The sequence below is a fragment of the Tetrao urogallus genome (genome assembly GCF_951394365.1).
Source record: "Tetrao urogallus genome assembly, chromosome: 3".
In the NCBI taxonomy this organism is placed as follows: domain Eukaryota; kingdom Metazoa; phylum Chordata; class Aves; order Galliformes; family Phasianidae; genus Tetrao; species Tetrao urogallus.
The window spans coordinates 91,129,081-91,148,707 of NC_136815.1; the positions used below are offsets into that span (position 1 = coordinate 91,129,081).

The following is a 19,627-nucleotide window of genomic DNA, read 5'->3' on the forward strand; positions in this document are numbered from 1 at the left end:
ATCCCCACTTCCACTGCTTACAGTTTTCGTTCTCTTCAGTCAGTTTGACCAGCAGGCACTTATTCAGCTGTTCTAGCTTCCTGTCTCTCCTGCTTGTTTCCTGTGCAGGGAGAGCTCTTGTGCCCTCAGAGAGGTATCTTTGAAGTGCTGCCAGACCTGTACTGTCCCTTTGTCCCTAAAGATAATTTTCAAGGGGATCTCACCCAATAATTCTTTAAATAGCCCAGAGTTTGCTCTCTTGAAGTTCGTGGTCCTGACTTTGCTCTTTGCCAGGCCCACATCCCTTGAGATCACGAACTTGACCAGGGCCTGGTCACCACAGCTCAGGCTGCCCCATTAAGGAGATCTTGATCTCTTTAATGATCTCCTGCACATTGGTGAGCACCATGCCTGGTAATGGTTCACCTCTGGTTGCTCTGTCCAGCACCCGAATAAGGAAGTCATTCTCAACAGACTTCAGGAGTCTTCTGGATTGCTTGCAGCTTTCCGTGTCCTTTTCCTAGCGCCTGGGATAGTCTCATGAGGATGAGAGCTTCCAAGTGTGATGCCTCTTGAAGCTGAAGCAAGATGCCTTTATTAACAGGCTCCCCTTGATCAGGCAGCCTGTAGGAGACCCTGACCACCAGACATCCTTCACTGGATCTTGTTCTTGATTTTAACTCACAAGCTCTCAACCTGTTTTTAACTTTTTCGGGAGCAGCTCTTTGCAGTTGTATCTTAGCATAGAAGGCAGCTCCCTCCCTCACTCTTCCTACCTTCTTTATTCCTTCTAAAAAGCTTGTAGCCCACAGTTGTACTCACGTGAATCGTTCCACCATATTTCTGTGATAGCAATTAGGTCACAGTTTTCTAATCCTGCTATCACTTGTGACTCTTCTGCTTGTTTCACAGGCTGTGTGCATTGGTGTAAAGGCATTTCAGCCAGGCTAATGACAGCGTTATACCTTTTTATGTGCTTTTGTTATCTTCTATTTAGTTGTGAAAAATCAAGGACTCACTGCTGTCGAAAGTAGCTGTAATAGCACGTTACTATATTGGAAAAGTTGAATTGCAAAAGTGAAGGGAAAGAAAGCTTGGGCCTATGATCTAGTATCCTAATATATTACTTGTCTTTTGGAATGTAAAAAAAATCCATGAATGTCAAGAGCTGTGTAGTATCTGCTTTGAAGGCAAATGCTCATTCTCAGTGTTCAGTAAGGTGTCAAACAGAATTGTCTCTTAACTGCTTGCTTTGTATTACAGAATCATGCAACGGCTAGGATTGGAAGGGAATTTTAAAATCCTTTAGTTGCAAGCCCCTGCTGCAGGCATGGTTACCAGCCACTAGATGTCTGGGGTTGCTGCGATCCAAGTGCAACAGTTTGCATTTGGCCTTGTTAAATCTTGTTTGGCTTGTGTAGTCCCGGTTTTCAAGCTTGTCCAGATCCCTCTGGATGACTTCCTTCTATTTTGTCAAGTGCACCACTCAGCTCGGTGTCGTCAGCAAACCTGCTGAGGGTAGTTTTGATCCCACTGCGTCCGTCACTGCTAGTGATGCTGAGGGGCACGCTTCCCAAGGCAGACCTCTGGGGACACGACTCACGAGGAAGAGTCAATCTGCCTGAGGGTAGGAAGGCTTTACAGAGGAGTCTGGATAGGCTAGATCAATGTGCTGAATCCAGTTGTATGAGCTTTAAGAAGAATGAGTTGCTGAGTCCTGCATTTCAGTTACAGAAATTCTATGCACCACTACAGGCTTCAGGCAGAGTGACTGGCAAACTGTGTGGAAGAAAAGGATCTGGGGATAGTAGTTGATAGTTGGCTGAACGTGAGCCAGCAGTGTGCCAGATGGCAAAGAAGGCTAGTGGCATCCTGTCTTGTATACAGAAATAGTGTAGTCGCTAGGACTGGGGAGGTGATCACTCTCTACGTGATGCTTGTGAGGCCATACCTTGAGTTCTGTGTTCAGTTTTGGGCCCCTTACTACAAGAGAGGCATTGAGGCCCTGGAGCATGTTCAGAGAAGGGCAACAAAGCTGGAAAAGGGTCTGGAACATGAGTCTTACAAGGAGAGGCTGAGGGAACTGGGATTGTTTCTTCAGAGAAGGGAAGACTCAGGGAAGACCTTATTTTCACTTCAATGGAGGTTGTTGCAAGATGGGGTTTTGGCTCTTTTTCCACATGCACTGTGGGTGGTTCAGGCTGGATATTAGGAAAAGTTTATTTTCAGGAGTGGTCAGGTATTGGAACAGGCTGCCCAGGGAGGTAGTGGAGCCACCATCCCTGGTGATTTTCAAGAATCGAGCAGATGTCACACTGAACAGCATGGTCATAGGTGTGTGTTGATAGTTGATCTAGATGATCTTGGTGATCTTTCCAACCTTAATGATTCTATGATTGGTCTCTATCTGGATATAGAAAAGTTGACCACAACCCTCTGGCTGTGACCATCCAACCAATTCTTGATCCACTGAGTAAATAAAACTGCTTTGAAATCCTTCTCTCTCCAACTAAAGATAGCAGCTGACGTACTGAAAAGTAATTCAGCCTCTGTGGAAGTCTTATCTTTGAGGTAATTCATTTTTCTGGAAGTAACATAAATATTTAGGTTGAGTCACCGTGGGCTTGAGGGAGTACTGCCATGCATGCAGAATATAGTTCTGCGTTAGCTTCTGTAAGATGAATTCTAAGAAATAGCAAGAATATTGATTCTTCTCTGTGGGCAAGTCTTTAATTAGTTTGTGTTGAAGGCTTCTTTCACTGTTCATGATGTTAACAGCTACAGGGTATAAAACCATCTGAACTTTATTGTAAAAAGATGACAGCAGTGGTTCATTGTGCTGTTTTCTGTGCTTAGGTCCTTGGAGAGTTTTGATTCTCAAAGCGTAGCCCTCAGTCATTGACTTTTTCTCTGTACGCATGCATGCTTCCTCTTCACCTGGTTCACGGCATTTTCTTAATTCCTCACTTTCTTTAAAGTTCTTGTAGTTACAATATTTTGCTTTCATATTTATGTATTCCAGAGAAAGCAGAGAGAGTGTAGGAAATAGGACAGACATCAGAAAACAGAAAGAAAATATAGTTTAAAAATACTTGTAGCTTCTATCTGTAGTTGAAAAAACATACTTAAGGATTGTTCTCATGATTCTGCAACACTAGCAATAGAGATGTTGGTAGGAGTTATCATCTAGAGGTTGATAGTTAGCTGCTGGTTAGTGATCCAAGGTATGCTTTCTTCCCATTGGAGGTTAATTCCCAAGCAATGTTATATGTTAACAGCCTTCTAAATTTTACTTGGTTTTAAGCAAGCAGTTGTATGTTTATTAAGAATGTAACTTCTGCTTTTGGTATGTGTTTGTGTACATACATTCACGTACAATTCAAATCTATAGGTGTGTGTATATGCACATATAGACACACAGAGACTTCAGTGTGTGTATAATCACTTTATGTATGTATGTGCATAAGTGTCTTTGTATCAGTAGAGCGCCTTACTGACAAGTGAAAACTAGCAGTGTTTATCAAGCAGTTTCTCAACATTTTAGGAAGACACACTTTTGTGATGTGGCCCAGTGGTAAGTGCTAGTGAAGAGATTGTATTCTAGTGTTTGTTATTTATTCACTTCAGTGAAACATTCACAGAATCACAGAATCACAGAATTGTAGGGGTTGGAAGGGACCTCCAGAGATCATCGAGTCCAACCCCCCTGCCAAAGCAGGTTCCCTACACCAGGTCGCACAGGTAGGCATCCAGGCAGGTCTTGAACATCTTCAGAGAAGGAGACTCCACCACCTCCCTGGGCAGCCTGTTCCAGTGCTCCGTCACCTCACCTAAAGAAGTTCTTGCGCATGTTTGTGCGGAACTTCCTATGCTGCAGTTTCCAGCCGTTTCCCCTTGTCCTGTCTCCACTCACCACTGAAAACAGTCTGGCCTCGCCATTCTGCCCCCCACACCTTAGATATTTATAGACCTGGATCAGGTAACAGGTAGGTAACATTCTGTAGGTTTGATTTAGTTGTCCCTTCTGTGTAGCAGAGGTAAAGCTTGCTGTGCCTCAGTGAGATGTGTATGAGGTCTTCTCTGCCTCCTGTTTTATTATTGTTGGCCCATGACATCAGACGTGGATGTTGGTGGTATGACAGTAGAGGTTGAACCTTCCTGCCAATATTCCGTTGCATTTTGTTGTTGTGGGACAGATGTCAGTAGTGACAGTGTGACAAAATGGTGCATATGAACTAAAGGTGTGTCGTGGAGTTCCTCCATGCGTAAAAAATGGCAGCTGTTGACATTGATGCTTTCAGGAAGATTAAATGGTGGATGTTAATACGTGCAGTGGGTGGTGTGTTTCAGCAGTGGCAGCAGCAGTGTGGAAGGAAAGCCGTGTTCTGGATGGTCATTCACATTTTTAGTAGCGCAGTCTTTTACATCTCTGGTGAAAAACACATAGCTAATGGTGTGACTGTGTTCAGAAATAGAGTTTTGTAGCTGAGAATATGCTCTATCAAATAGTGTGATTGTGCTCTTTGTAACTTCTGTAGTTTCCATGGAAATAAGTAGGTGTTCCTGCTCCAGCAGAGGGATTGGACTAGATGATCTTTCAAGGTCCCTTCTGATCTCTGGCATTCTGCGATTCTGTGTGTTACTTTTGTAGTGACCTGCATACGTGAGTCTTGAGCTTCTGGTAGATGCACAGAACACTCTGTCAAAATGAGCTCAGTAGTGCTATGTTTTCTTGCCCTGGGCAGGGATTTACTAGCAAAATTCAGACCTGTCAGGAGAAGGGAATTGGTGCTTGTTTCACTTGTCTGTGGATCAATTCCTGTTCTCAGGATGTAGCCTGTTAGGAGCATCGTATGGAATTAATGCTTTGACATTCACATAGAAGGGAAGGGAGAGCATCTTTTTTGTTTTGCTGCTGAGCACAAAGGAATACTTTGTTAGCTCCCAGTGTTTGGACAATCGGTGATCTCATTTCGGAGTGTCTGTTTTACCCCGTTTTATGATGATCATTAGCATTATCAGGCAGTGAAGAAGAAAAGGTAGTAGCTTAAGTCAGTACAATCCATGGAATTCGGGATTGAAGTATGAGTGGGATATTTCTGGATGTTGAAGAAGAGCAAAGCTGTCTCTTTGAATGTATCAAATTTCTACCCTCAGAATGTTACCAATTTAAGTACTTGGGGAGAAGAAGCAATTATGGAATTATTTCAGTCAGGGAGCTCGACCTGATTTGTATTTAACTCATTATCTCTTCTTGTTTTCTTTGATTCTCATAAAGATAAGCAATGTTTTGGTTTTTTTTTTTTTAGTTCCATTACTAATGCATGGAGTTTCTGTGGTGTATTTCCTTGTTAATGAGTCTTGCTGTTGTGATTTTGAGTAAACTGACATCTGACCTCTCTGGTTTCTTCACACCAAATACAGTAATGGTATATTATATAAGAGCAGGCAAACCTTGGCTTTTTGATGCACATGGAAACAGGATAAGCTGCATTTATTGTTATCTACATTTTTAGTAAGAACTTGTTGTACTGCTTACGACATTCATAATTTGTTTTTGCATGAGCCAGTAGCGGGATCTTGTGAGCTGTCTTTTTTTTTTGTTTTTGTATTTCATTTTGACATTTTGTAATTATTTTTGCTCTGTATTTCATCATCCCACCCCAGAAATCTAGGCATACGCATCAATGAAGAAGATGCACAAATCTTTTCTGTAATGTCTGGACTTCTGGACGGATGTGGTACTTTATTCGTTACTTTTTATGATTGTCTTTTAGAATCTGCAGATTTTAAAAGCTCTATATTACTTGTCTCCTTGTTATTGTTTGTTTGTTTCCGTGCTGTACAGAAGGTCTGTAAGTAGGCTATGGGAGAAACAAATAGTACATATGCATGTTTTTTAGGGCATCTCTTGTTGTCAGTGAGAACTAACCTTTGTTCAAATCTCTGTGTTTCTTTGGATATAGCAAATATTTACTTTTATGTAAGGATCATCCTTGAAGTTGCTGAAGTGACTGAGTAGAGGAACTATTAATTGCTATATGTGATGACTAAATTTCTTTGAAGGTAGGAGTATCCTGAAAAAGTGTAGTTAATTAGCATGTCTAGCTAGCCTGTGGGTAGGGAGGTTAGCCTTATCTTTAACTGACCAGTTGTGGGCCAGAGGCTGTGTCAGGGAAGTGGTCAGGGTGGTTAGAAAATAGATTTAAAAGACATGACAAAAATCATAGAATATTCTAGCTTTTTGGAAGACCACCCAGCGTAAACAAATCTATCTTTTGGACAGCAGTGTTAGCCTTTTACAGTCTCACAATAAGTCATACTGCTGAGGAATACATATTCTCCTAACATGCTGTTTCTGTGCGTGAAAACACTTACGAATTTAGGCGTGCTCCATACAGCCATGTGAGAAAATGTTTTTCCTCATTAATTTAACTTATCCACCACATGCTTTAAGGGTGACAGCTTTTGTAAGAAATGTAGGGTCATCAATCACTTAGTGTTATTAGAGTGGTGTATTTGTACAAACACCAAAAATTTTAATGGAGGAGAATGTTCATCCTGTTATATGCTAGGAAAGAGCTCTTCGCTCATTATTTATATGCTGAAAAACTAAACCAACATAGTATGAACAAGACTGCTTAAAAAGCAGGTCAATCTCCAGGGCTTATTAACCTGAGAAGTCACTGGAACATGAAGGATTTTCATTAGCAGTTATTGCGGTTTGTTCTGAAATGGGCATGGATTTGCTGAGCTCAGGTCTTGGTAGCTGCATCTTTTCTGGTGAGTTGGGCTGTGGGATATGACTCTTGGTAGAACATTGAGAGGGTATTTCAGCTTTAGTGGTCTAAGGTTAGATACAGCTGATCATCCAGGTAAGCCTCTGTGGGGGTTTCATGGGGGATTGAATAAGTAAATTTTACCTGAATTTAGAAAGCATTTAAACTTACAGTATTACCCAAAGGAGAAACAGTGCATGGAAAAAAAAATCCAGCAGCTTTTCAGAATAAGGAAAAAAGTGCATATACTCTTGAAACCTGCCTGTCAGATTCTAGATATTATGCATGATGTCATTCATCATCTAGCTACTTAAGTTGAGTGCTGTTTTCTAAATTCAGTGATTCAGACTTTCCTGCTATTTTATCAGCAGGAAATGAAAAGAAAGCATTAAACTATTTGAGATAATTTAGCAGCAATGTGTGAACTTTTTTCACAATAAGAAGTTGAACTCTGAGGAGACATAGTTGCTTGTGAGTTCTAAGTCACCCTATTGTTCTCAGGTCTCTGGTATTGCAGATATCACTGAGACTCATTGGGCTCATTCTGAGCAATTTGGACTTAATATCTGTGTTATTTAGCTGATAATGCTTCTGGTGCATGTGCAGCTGTAAAGATAGATGACAAGATCATCAGCCCATGAGGTTTAACCAAACGTGTGTTATTGTAGGGAAACAGAATGCACAAATTTTCCGAGGCAAACGGCTCCAGTGTGGGTGTGCTCTGCAGCAGAGTGGAGGATCACGGTGTGTGAGGGGGTCCTAAAATGAAGGAGTTGTCAGGGTGTGGAGAGCGGGCAGAACCCCACAGCTGTTGGGCAGAGGCGGGCTGATGAGGTGTGGCTGGGGCTAGGTGCAGCGGTGTAGTGCCTTGAGCATGCAAAGGGAACCCTGTGAGCATAGTGACCGTAGTGCCTTGAGCATGCAGAGGGAACCTCTGTGAGCATAGTGACCGTAGTGCCTTGAGCATGCAGAGGGAACCCTGTGAGCATAGTGACCGTAGTGCCTTGAGCATGCAAAGGGAACCCTGTGAGCATAGTGACCGTAGTGCCTTGAGCATGCAGAGGGAACCTCTGTGAGCATAGTGACCGTAGTGCCTTGAGCATGCAGAGGGAACCTCTGTGAGCATAGTGACCGTAGTGCCTTGAGCATGCAGAGGGAACCCTGTGAGCATAGTGACCGTAGTGCCTTGAGCATGCAGAGGGAACCTCTGTGAGCATAGTGACCGTAGTGCCTTGAGCATGCAGAGGGAACCTCTGTGAGCATAGTGACCGTAGTGCCTTGAGCATGCAGAGGGAACCTCTGTGAGCATAGTGACCGTAGTGCCTTGAGCATGCAGAGGGAACCCTGTGAGCATAGTGACCGTAGTGCCTTGAGCATGCAGAGGGAACCCTGTGAGCATAGTGACCGTAGTGCCTTGAGCATGCAGAGGGAACCCTGTGAGCATAGTGACCGTAGTGCCTTGAGCATGCAGAGGGAACCCTGTGAGCATAGTGACCGTAGTGCCTTGAGCATGCAAAGGGAACCTCTGTGAGCATAGTGACCGTAGTGCCTTGAGCATGCAGAGGGAACCCTGTGAGCATAGTGACCGTAGTGCCTTGAGCATGCAGAGGGAACCTCTGTGAGCATAGTGACCGTAGTGCCTTGAGCATGCAAAGGGAACCTCTGTGAGCATAGTGACCGTAGTGCCTTGAGCATGCAGAGGGAACCTCTGTGAGCATAGTGACCGGGACAAGTAAACTAGATGTGGCATGGCAGGATGATGTGGCACAGCAGTTTTCACAGTTGAGGCAGACAGGGAAGGCATAGCCTCCCTCCAGGCTCAATAAATCAGCTTGTCTATGGGTCATCACCCTCACCAGAGGAACCAGACCTAGACATTGTAGATCAGCTTAAACGTGATCACACAACCAGGGGACCATAGTTTCATGGGAAGTAGGTCCTTCTTGACCAACCTGACCTCCTTCTATGACTGACTCACCCAGTGGATGAGGGAAAGGCTGTGAATGTAGTCAACCTGGACTTTAGCAAAGCCTTTGACTCTGTCTCCCCCAGTATTTTCCTGGGGAAACTGGCAACTCGTGACTTGAAGAGGTATGCTCTTTGCTGGGCAAAAAGCTGTCTGGATTGCCAGGATTAGATAATGGTAGCAAATGGAGTTTAATCTGTCTGGCAACTGGTTCATGAGCCATTTTCCCCTGGGTTCAAATTGGTACACACAGCTGTGTGTAATATATTTATTAATGATGTGGACGAGGGGGTTGGGCGCACCATCAGTAAGTTTGCAGATCACGCCAAGCTGGAAGAAGGTGTTGATTTGCCTGTCTGAGGATAGGAAGGCTGTACAGAGGCTGTACATCTGGTTAGGCTGGGTGAGTGGGCTGAGGTCAGTTTTGTAAAGCTTTACAGGACCAAGTGTCTAGTCCTGCACTTTGGTCACAGCAACCTTAAGCAGTGCTACAGGCTTGGCAAAGAGTGGCTGGAAAGCTGTGTTGGAGGAATGAAATCTGGTGATGTTTGTCAGCAGCCGTCTGAACGTGAGCCAGTGGTATGCTCCAGTGGCCAGGAAGGCCCAGGGCATTCTGGCTTACATCAGGAGTACTGTTGCTAGCAGGATCTGTGATTGCCCCCTGTACACAGCACTGGTGAGGCTGCACTTAGAGCACTGTGTTCTTTTTGGGCCCCTCACTGTAAGAAATACATCGAGGCCCTGGAGCATATCCAAGAAGGGCAGTGAAGCTGGTTGAGGGATCTGGAGCACAAGTCTTATGAAGAGCGGCTGAGGGAGCTGGGATTGTTAGTCTGAAGTTGGGGAGGATGCTAAGGGAGACCTATTGCTTTCTGTGAATACCTGAAAGGATGTTGTGGTGAGGTGGAGGTAGGCCCCTTCCACATAACTAGTGACAGTACAAGAAGGAGTGGCCTCAAGTGGTGCCAGGGGAGATTGAGGCTGGACATTAGGAAAAATTTCTGCACAGAATGGTGAGAGGTTGGAATGTGCTGTCCAGGGAGGTGATGAAATCCCCATCCCTCTTTGTTTCCAAGGAAAAGGTAGGTGTGGCAGGTAGGTATAGTGGGTAGTGCTGGTGATAGCTGGGTGGTCGGACTGTGTGATCTTGGAGATCTTTTCCAACTGTAATGGTTCTATGATAACATTACTGTAGTTGCACTTTCAGGAAAGGATAAAACCTACATTCTATTATACTTCTCTTTTTTTTTTATTATTATTATGTAAATACTGTTTTATCTGAAGATTTATGATTGGCTGTGTTTCCAGTAAATGATCAATCTAAAGAAAAAAAAAGAGAGAATCCACCCGCTCTTTTACTCATATATTATCTTTGCTTTCATTTTAGTTTGCAAGTATGCCTGCCACAGGAAATGTGAAGAGAAGGTAAGCCTATTTATTTCTCTCTCTTTGTTGACAGTCCACGTGTAACTGGACTGTAGAAGTTGTGTCATGATGGTGATTATTAAATCAGATGCCAAATTGACAGGAAAAAAAAGCAACTTTTTGCTGTTATTTTGTCATTAAGGTAAAACAAGTATAGTGTAACTTCTGCAATAAAGCTACTCATTCCTCCCACAAGAGGACAGGTTTCAAGTTGAAAACAGAAAGTTGGGCCAAATACAAACTACGCTCTTCTACCAGGAAAAGAAAAATATGAGTTTGGGGTGTATATCTAAAGTTTACAGCAACAGGATTTAATGGAAACTTTTAGTGGTGGTTTAAGAAAAATATGAGAACATTTAGGTTCAGCATGTACTGTAAATTGAATCCAGCAAGTTCAGTTTCATAACTGAATTTTTTATTTTTTTAAAAAGTGAATGCCGTTTTCATCAGGAAATACCCAGCTCAGCCTCCTACTTTATCTTGTACTCTACAAAAAAGAAAGCTGGCTTCCTTTTTTTTCTTCTCACTGTTTTATATTGTCTTGGATTTTGTTGGCCATTAGATTAAATCAACTATAATTGCTCAGGGCACGTTTTAAAAGCTTGGTGAGTTGTAATTGTTTCTGACTTGAAAGTAGATGTTGAATATTGAAAGGTAGATATTGAGTATCAGGACAGCACAAATCTATATAAAACGAAAAGAGATATTTTATGGCTGCTGAAAGTCAGAATGTTTTCCATTACGTGCAGGAGCAGTCTTGAAAGGAAGAGGTGGGAGCAACAACCCTTGCACTTAGCATTCCATCTTTTTTTATGATTTAAAGACATCTGAATGGGAAAGATCAAATAAATATTGAACACATCCAGAGTTCAGTTTCTTCTGTGGTTTTCATAACAAAAACACTCATCAACATTTAAAAAATAAAGCTCCTTGGTTGTTTTTTTTTGACTTGCACTTATGTTATGTATGGATAATTTTTGTGGGTTCTGAAAAATGTTGCTATGGGAAAATTAACCGAGCTAAGACATGAGTATCTGAAGGGAAAATAAACATCATGCTAGTCAAGGATTAGCTGTCTATTCCTTGTATGTATACAGTTGTAAATGTGGAATTAAAATATTATTTTTAAAAATATTAGTTTTTTAAAGTTAAAAATATTTTTTATTTTAATATGTATATTTGCTAGTGGATGAGTTCTTCTTCTGATACATTACACAAGTAGTTAAATAATGGGAATGGTTTCCACGTCGTACAGTATAGAACAAGAACTGTGTAAGCATGAATAAAAAGTGAGAGGAAGGGTTGTTTCTACAATTGTTTCAACATATCACTTTTAACAGTGGGGAAAAAAAAAGTAACACTCAAGATTTACATTTACATTAATTTGTTTTGTTAAAACAAATAAATATGAAAGAAAATCAAACTGGAAGAGTCAAATCCTTTTTTCTAAAGGTTTGATTTTTCATTTAAGGCTTCTTTTCGTACTGTCTTTGCATTTTTTTCCCTGATTAATTTTGTAGAGTAACAATCATTTTACATACTGGTATCAAGTGAAATGTTTCTATGTTTTTGTAGAGATCTGAAAAATTGCCAGAAAGACCAAAATGGAGTTCATATGGTGTTGTGCAAGTATCAGACAAGCTGTTGGTGTAAAGTTCCTCGTCACATAATGTCAGCTACCAACAGCATAAGTACTTCCATGGTCTCAGATGACTTAAAATTTCCTCATCTCTAGATCTGTGTAAATCAGAGATGTCCAAGGAGTGCTAATGTGTGAATTTTGTGTTGTTGGAGGGGGTTACTTTGTTTTATTCTCTTGGGATAATGTTCCCTGCTTTTAACAAGACTGGTATTTGCTTTGAATGAAGGTTACACTTATAATTAGACTACTTGACTTTTGGAGAACACGGATCTATTTCAGTCGCCTGTATTGTTGACTTGATGTTTAGCTTTGTGGAAAAATGTCTTTGTTTTAGTATTTCCAAAACGTATGAGTAAATTCAAGTGAAGAACTCTGCCCAGTGAAAAACTTGAATCTGGCAATTTGGGGAATCTTAAAGGTCATCTAGTCCAACTTCCCTGCAGTGATCAGGGAGATAAACTGCTAGGTCAGTTTGCTCAGAGCTGGTGCTGCCTGACTTTGAATGTTTCCATAGATAAGACATCTGCCACATCTCTGGGTATATTGCTCCATTGCCTCACCATCCTTACTGTAGGGAACAATGCTCCTTATACTACATTCCTTATTCTAAATCTCCCCTCTTTTAGTCTGAAACCATTTCCCCTTGTCCTGTCACAGCAGACCCTGCTAAAGAGTCTGTCCCCTTATTTCTTACAGCCCCCTTTAGATACTGAAAAGCTGCTATCAGCTCTTCTCAGAGCCTTCTCTTCTTCAAGCTGAACAGCCCCAGCTCTGTCAGTCTTTGAGGTTAATTTAAAACAACTACACACACACACACACACACACTGTATTGGTACTGTCTGTGGAGGAAAACAGATGCATACAGAATGGGCATCTGAATATAAAACCTGGAGAGAGATCCACCTCTGTCAAATTATTATCTGCAATTTAGTCAAGAAGGGAAATGTGGAGATGTGGCTGGGGGATAAATTAATGAAATTTAGGATCCAAAAATTCAAAACAGAAGTTGTTTTCTACATGAAAAAGTGATTATTTACAAGTATGTGAACAAGTTTTCCAGATGGGTTTGTTTAGGTGAAAAGCAGGCAAGTTTCTGAGCACTGTGCAGCAATGGAACTATGGATGGGCTCTGCCATAAAGGGTTTAGTAGATCACTCTTCTTTGAAGAAGTCACTGAACTCTCATAACCTGTCTGTGAAGTTGTTTGCTGTGTCTCTGCCAGTGCAACGTGAGAGATCTTGGCGTGTGCTTGAACTCAGGTGCATCTTCTCAATCAGTTTATTTTGCATACAGCGCTCAATGGGCCTCAGTTCATCAGTTTGGTGTGCATTGTGAGTGCTGAGCAATGACAGCACTGTTGCTCTGAGCCTCAAAAACTTGATACATTAGTAAGACACATGATTTTTTTGATGCATTTTTAATGTGCTGAGAAGTCCCTCTTGAGCTGACTGATTTTATCAAGCTTGTAAGCAAATGCTTAAATTATCTTAATATCGGTAAGCTTGACTATTTGTTGAAGTCTTTTGCTGGATCAATGGTGTCATTCAGCAGTGCCTTACTTCAGTTTTTGTACTGAGTGTTACATATCTCAACTCAACCTGGAAGATAATTTTGCCTTGCTTGAGCCATTATTTTGTACATAATGAAGTGTGATACTTTGCCAGTCTGACCTGGTGTCCAATTCACTAATCAACGTGGCTCTGTTTTTCTTCTCCAACAGGATTAATTGATTTCTATGAGTTTGATTCAACACTCTTCCTTCTTTGCCTTTTAAGGAGCTATTTAGACATCTCAGTGGAGTGCAGACTTAATCAAAGCTTCAAGATTTTGTCTTAGTGATCTAAAATCCTTGTTCAGATAGACTCATTTTCTGAGCTGTAGCGTGCCAGTTGAATGCTGTTAAAGCTAGGTCAAGCAATTCATTACCTTCAGATTCTGTAGTTTATTTTTTAATAGAGAAGTAAGATGTATGTGTTGTTTTTAGTGTTTTGTCACTTATGAAGCTGCCAAAATTGCAATCATAAAAGGTATAAACTCAGACATGACATTTTGTCCTGCTGCTTTGCTCAAAGGCCACATTTTTTTTGTCAGATTCTCATTTTCGTGGCATTTGTATTTGAGATGTTGTAATTCTCCTCAACCCTGTTTTCCCATTTTCTTTGATCAGCAATAGCTTAAAAAGTTTAGAGAATAGGAGTGAGGCTGTCCTACATCCCTCGCTGCATTGTTCATTTCTTTCGTAGACTCTTATAGTAAAGGAAAAACGAACATGATTATAAAAAGAAATGCCCAGTAATGTAAAAAACAAAAACAACAGTTTAAATTACTGTAAAAATGTTACGAGCTGTGCTGCAATGGGGAAATTGGCAGTAATCATGGCAATAAAACTAAGCCAGGAGCGACAGCTGGCTTTAGTCCTTGGGTACATGTTCATTGTGTATTGTGAAAATAAGAGAGGGAAGGAGGAAGTAAAAAAAAGAAATAAAAAATAGATGTATTGGTCATCTATTTTCAGTTAAGAGATGTAGAGCTCAAAGCGTATTGGCATTTTAAAAGGCTCGGTAAACTTCCGTCACCTGGTCTGTTTTATGAATAAACCTTGTGTTTACTTGGGGCAGCCTCACTGAGGTGGTAGGGCTGCTCTCTGGCCCTTTGAGTGGGTGACCATGAAGGCAGGTACCTTTCATTCCCACAAGGAGAATCAGCAGCTCTTCATGGTCCAGGGAGAAAAATGCTTAGAGAGGAATGTATTGTACACTGTGATACAACAATTTTCCTGGTGTTTCTGGAGCAGGAAGGAAAGATCCTTCTCCTTTTATAGAGAAATATATCTGCTTAGTTCAGCTCATCCATCTTTTAGACAGTGTGGTAACTATTCGGAATTGAGTTGTGGACAATGTGCTGTTGTCAGTTATGAGTCAAACTGTATTTAATTTTGGTTGTGGATTAGTTTGTTTTCTTTCTGCTCTTGTAAGTGATATCCAAATTAAAAGAAAAAAATACTTTGCCTTTACCTTCCTTCTTCTTCAGAATAGTGAATCTAGTGTGTTTTACACATTTCCTTCACTTTGTCTTTTATTCCTCCTGTATCAGATACCTAGCTTAAATCCTAATTTCTGGTGTGCGTGCATGGTTTTGTTTGGTTTTCAGAAGGAGGTTTGAAAGTAGACTGTGTTTAAAAGTTCTTCCCTGCCTGCTGATAGTGTACAGTATAGCATTACAGAGATGCTGCTTCTTGTTCTGTATTGTTACGTGAGCAGAAAGCTGGTGGCTTCGCAAGCTGTATGCAGTGTTCTGTATGCCCTGATTGCAGTGTGCTGCTCCTGTGTTCAGTGCAGAAGCAGAAAGCGTGTAAGGGGGCACCGCTTCACACTTAATGCTTTAAGAAAGTGCATTTTGACAAGTAGTCCAATGCTTAAAAAGTTAAATGAACTGGATTGTTCTAGATTACTAGTTCCATTAGGAAGATGAGACCAGGGAAGAAGTTGATGGCTGAAGCGAGTAAAGAGCAGCAGCCTAGGGGCACTTCCTCTTCACATGAAAAAAATCACTGAGATTTCCAGGATTACCGTGTTTCTGACATCTCATCTCTGCCGTATTTTTGATGAGTGCTCATAAAGTGTTGGACGGCTTGGGTTGGTATCATCATGCTGATACTTGATCAGTTTTGAGAGGGAAGCGAGTGTATTTTCGGTGTTGTCATTTCTCAAACAGCTGCCAATGTTCTTTCTCTTTGAGAGTGATAATTATTTCTTTTCTATTTAATTCGATGCTCCCAAGGTTTGCTGTTGAGGAAATTCAGTATCTGTTCAGAAGAGTGGAAAGAATTTCTCTTTGAGTGTTTAAAATAATACAAAGTTAATACAGAAATCCAACTTTTAAGATGTTAAAAATGCGTATCACTTTTTAAAAAGGGCTGCTACTTGTGTAGAGGCAGTTTAAAATCTTTATGTATTTCTCTCTTCATGCTCTAATATTCATGTTTATGTGCATTTGCACAAGGAATACAGCTTAATGTTTCAAACTTCCCCAGAAAGTAGGCTTTTTTGGTAAAACCCTTTCACTGAATACTCGGTGTGTGTTAATTTGTAAGTGACTTCACAATAAAACTCTGTTTTAAAAATAATCGAGCAACCTTGAAGAAAATTGTTTTGAGTACAGCAAACCACTGTCAGCTTCTATGACTTAGTTAATACGACAGTTGAAAGCGTAGGTCAGCACTGCCACGAGCAGCTGTGGACTAAATATGGTGACTTTGCTTCTCAAAAGGTTCATGTGAGTTTTTTTGCTTTGCTTTTTCCTTTAATAATAATAATAATAAAAAAGTATATATATAAGAATCAGTGTGCATGATTGGAGGAGTATACTTTCTACCTAACTATCTCAGATTTTGGGTAGAAGGAATCAAGGCATTAAATGAAAACTTGTGCCATGTTGGTTGCAGGGGACAACTATGTGAACCTCTGTAGTTGATGCATTTTTGTAGGAATCTGTACATAGGGACACATTCAGTAAGGCTTAAGATTCTAATGAATTTTTTTTTCCCCTCATGGGAAGTAATTAGCATGTTATATTAGCATGCATGCAACACTTTTAATGCTGCTTAGTGTTGGACTAGAATAAAAATGTTCGCAGTTGAAGTTGAGATTACTGTGTGAATTTTGTAACTGATAGTTGCAACTCAGAGCAGTCATTAGTTTTCCTGATAGCCCCCAATAGCACTATTTTGCAGATCCTCCTGCCTGCAAAATACTCTACTCATTTGGTTACAGTGTAGTGTAGCGAGCTGTTCAATGAATAAGCCTTCTGATTCAATCAGAACTGTAAGCTATTCAGTGGCATAAGACTTGAAGGTGCTTTCTAGGGGCACAAACATTGCATTCTTTAAGTAGCAGAAATGCTGTGCTGCAGGCTTGTGTGTTTGGCAGTTAATTTGCTGGGACTTTCCAAAACTGGAAAAGTACTTGAAAAATACGCTAGTGTATTTAGACAGGAACGCTAATTCAGTCTCGTTTTCAGGTAGTTGGCTATGTTAGCAAGACCTATGTGGTACGTGAACAAATTCAAAGTCTGTTTCTTTACAAATTCTAGTAGTTGGCAAGAGGAAAATAAGATGGTACTGAGCAAAGGAAACAAAACTACTTCAGTTTTTCCTTTGTTCACCACGAAAACATGAGTGGGCTATATTTTCACAGCAGATGTAAATTTTCTACTGGAAAGCATCAAGATGTTTTAGGAGTTTTTTTTTGCTTGGTTTTCATTCCTGTGCCCTGAAAATGGATCACTTTTGTCCAGTTGTTTTCTGTCTGGATCTGATCCTTGTATCTTGATTTGTAAATTTTAATTCTGAATTTTTTTTGAAGAGACGTAACGATTTTTTAGCCCTCTAACGTGGGATCAAAGATCTCAGAAATGATGTGTTTTACATTATTGTTGCTTGGAATGCTCTCATTTTTATGTTACACAGTTTGTTAAACTATGTCTCTGGTGGACAGGAAATCAGGTAGCTTACCAAAATATACCACTGCTTTCTTAAAGCAGTATTTTGGTAGCAATCACAGTGTCCCCATGATTTGTTTGTTTGTTGTAGCGTACTTGATTGCTATGGCCTGGAAGTACATGAATTCCCTCTTGCAATACTGATTCTCTAAGATTGGAGCAACCCCTGCATTTGATTATGAGCAGTTGCCTTACTGACTTAACGAAAGAATGGAAACTTCACTACAGACCACATGAATAAAGTTTTGGAAACACATAATGAGGAATTGAGTAATATGTCTTTTCCAGTAGAAGCTCTTGCGTGTTTTATATCGGCAAGCTGAAATGTCTAGGCTTCATTAGAATTTGCTTTTACTACCTGTGTTATAACAGTGCTTCACTAGAAATTATTTCATTATATTTTTATTTTTTATTATTTAATATTAATAATTAATTTAATTAATTAATTTTTTATTTTCATTTTTATTAATTAATTAATAAAATTTAATAATTAATATTTTTAATTATTATTATATTATTATTATTTAAGAAGGGCACTTCATGTGTCTTCTGATGCCTTGTTGAAGAAAGTCCTTAGAATACCTCAGACAGTTAAAGCCTTGTAAAGCAAGTGTAGTCCTGGTAACAAATAAGCAAACAAACAAACCTGTTTGACAGGAGTACAGAATCATAGAATCACCAAGGCTGGAAAAGACCTCTTAAAATCATCCAGACCAACCATCCACTTATCACCAATATTTCCCACTAAACCGTACATCATCTAAATGTTTCTTGAACACCCCCAAGGTCAGTGACTCCACTGCCTCCCTGGGCAGCCTGTTCTAATGCCTCACCAGTGTCTCAGAGAAGTATTTCCTAACGTCCAACCTGAATCTCCCCAGTGCAACTTGAGGTCATTCTCTCTAGTCCTATTGCTAGATACATGGGGGAAGAGGCCAACCCACCTCCCCACAGTGTTCCTTCAGATAGATGTAGAGAGAAGTAAGGTCACACTGAGCCTCCTCTTCTCCAGACTGAACAATCCCAACTTCCTCAGCTGCTCCTCATAAGGCCTGTGCTCCAGGCCCCTCACCAGCTTATAACCAGCAGCCAGCTGGATTTAACTCCATTCACCACTAGTCTCTGGGCTGAGCCATCCAGCCAGTTCTTTACCCTGTGATGAGCGTATCTGTCCAAGCTAAGGGCTGCCACAGTATTCTCTCCAGGAGAATACTGTGGAAGACAGTACTGAAGGATTTGCTGAAGACTACATCAGCAGCCTTTCCCTCATCTGCCAGGTGGGTTACCTGGTCATAGAAGGAGATCAGGTTGGTCAAACTGAACCTGCCTTTCATGAACCCATGCTTGCTAGGCCTGGTTGCCTGGTTGTCCTGCTCGTGCCCTATGATCTCCCTAAGGATGATCTTCTCCATAACCTTACCTGGCACTGAGGTCAGGCTGATAGGCCTGTAGTTCCCCGAATCCTCCTTACGACCCTTCTTATAGATGGGAATCACACTGGCAAGCCTCCAATCCTCTGGGACCTCTCCAGGTGACCGGGAGTGCTGAAAGATGATAGAAAGGAGCTTGATTATCACCTCTGCTGGCTTCCTCAGCATCCTCAGGTGGATCCCATCTGGCCCCATGGACTTGTGGCAGTCCAGGTGGAGTAGTAAGTTTCTGGCAGTTTTCACAAGAACTGTGGGGGTTTATTCTGCTCCCCATCCCAGACTTCCAGGTCAGGGGGTAGAGTACTCCAACAATAATGGGTATGACTTTCAAAGACAGCTATAAAGAATGCATTGAGAACCTCAGCCTTTTCCTTAAACTCGGTGGTCATGTTCCCTGCCGCATCCAGTAAAGGAAGGAGATTCTGCTTAGCCCTCCTCTTTCTGTTAATGTATTTGTAAAGAATTCTTTTGTTCTCTTTTATACCAGCAGCCAAATTGAGTTCAAGTCGGACTTCGGCCTCTCTAATTTTCTCAGTGCGCATCCTAACAACTTTGTACTCTTCCTGAGTTTCCTGTCCTTTCTTCTACAGGAGAAAGATTTTCTTTTTCTCCCAGAGCTTCATGAAAAGTTCCCTGTTCATCCACACTTGTCTTTTGTGATGGCTCATCTTATGGCAGACAGGGACAGCCTGCTCCTGTACCTTTAAGACTTCCTTCTTGAGGAGTGACCAGGCTTCCTGGACCCCTTTCAGGACTGAATCCCAAGGGACACTTTCTACCAGTGTTCTGAAGAGTTCAAAATCTGCCCTTTGGAAGCCTAAAGTAGCAGTTTTGCTGCCACCCCCACCCTCCTGACTTGAGCAAGAAATCTTCCATTTCGTGGTCACTCTGTCCAAGATAGCTCCCA

The 19,627-nt window shown here is 41.1% G+C and overlaps 1 protein-coding gene across 1 annotated transcript in view; it reads left to right on the forward strand.

Annotated features, from left to right (window-relative positions):
* TNS3 (tensin 3) overlaps positions 1-19,627 on the forward strand; it is a gene marked incomplete at both ends in the record, with an annotated part of 220,099 nt that overhangs the window by 67,468 nt on the left and 133,004 nt on the right. The window contains one exon of the mRNA XM_079533832.1: positions 10,112-10,149. Coding sequence (XP_079389958.1) covers positions 10,112-10,149 — 38 coding nt within the window. The remainder of the gene's footprint in view (positions 1-10,111; positions 10,150-19,627) is intronic.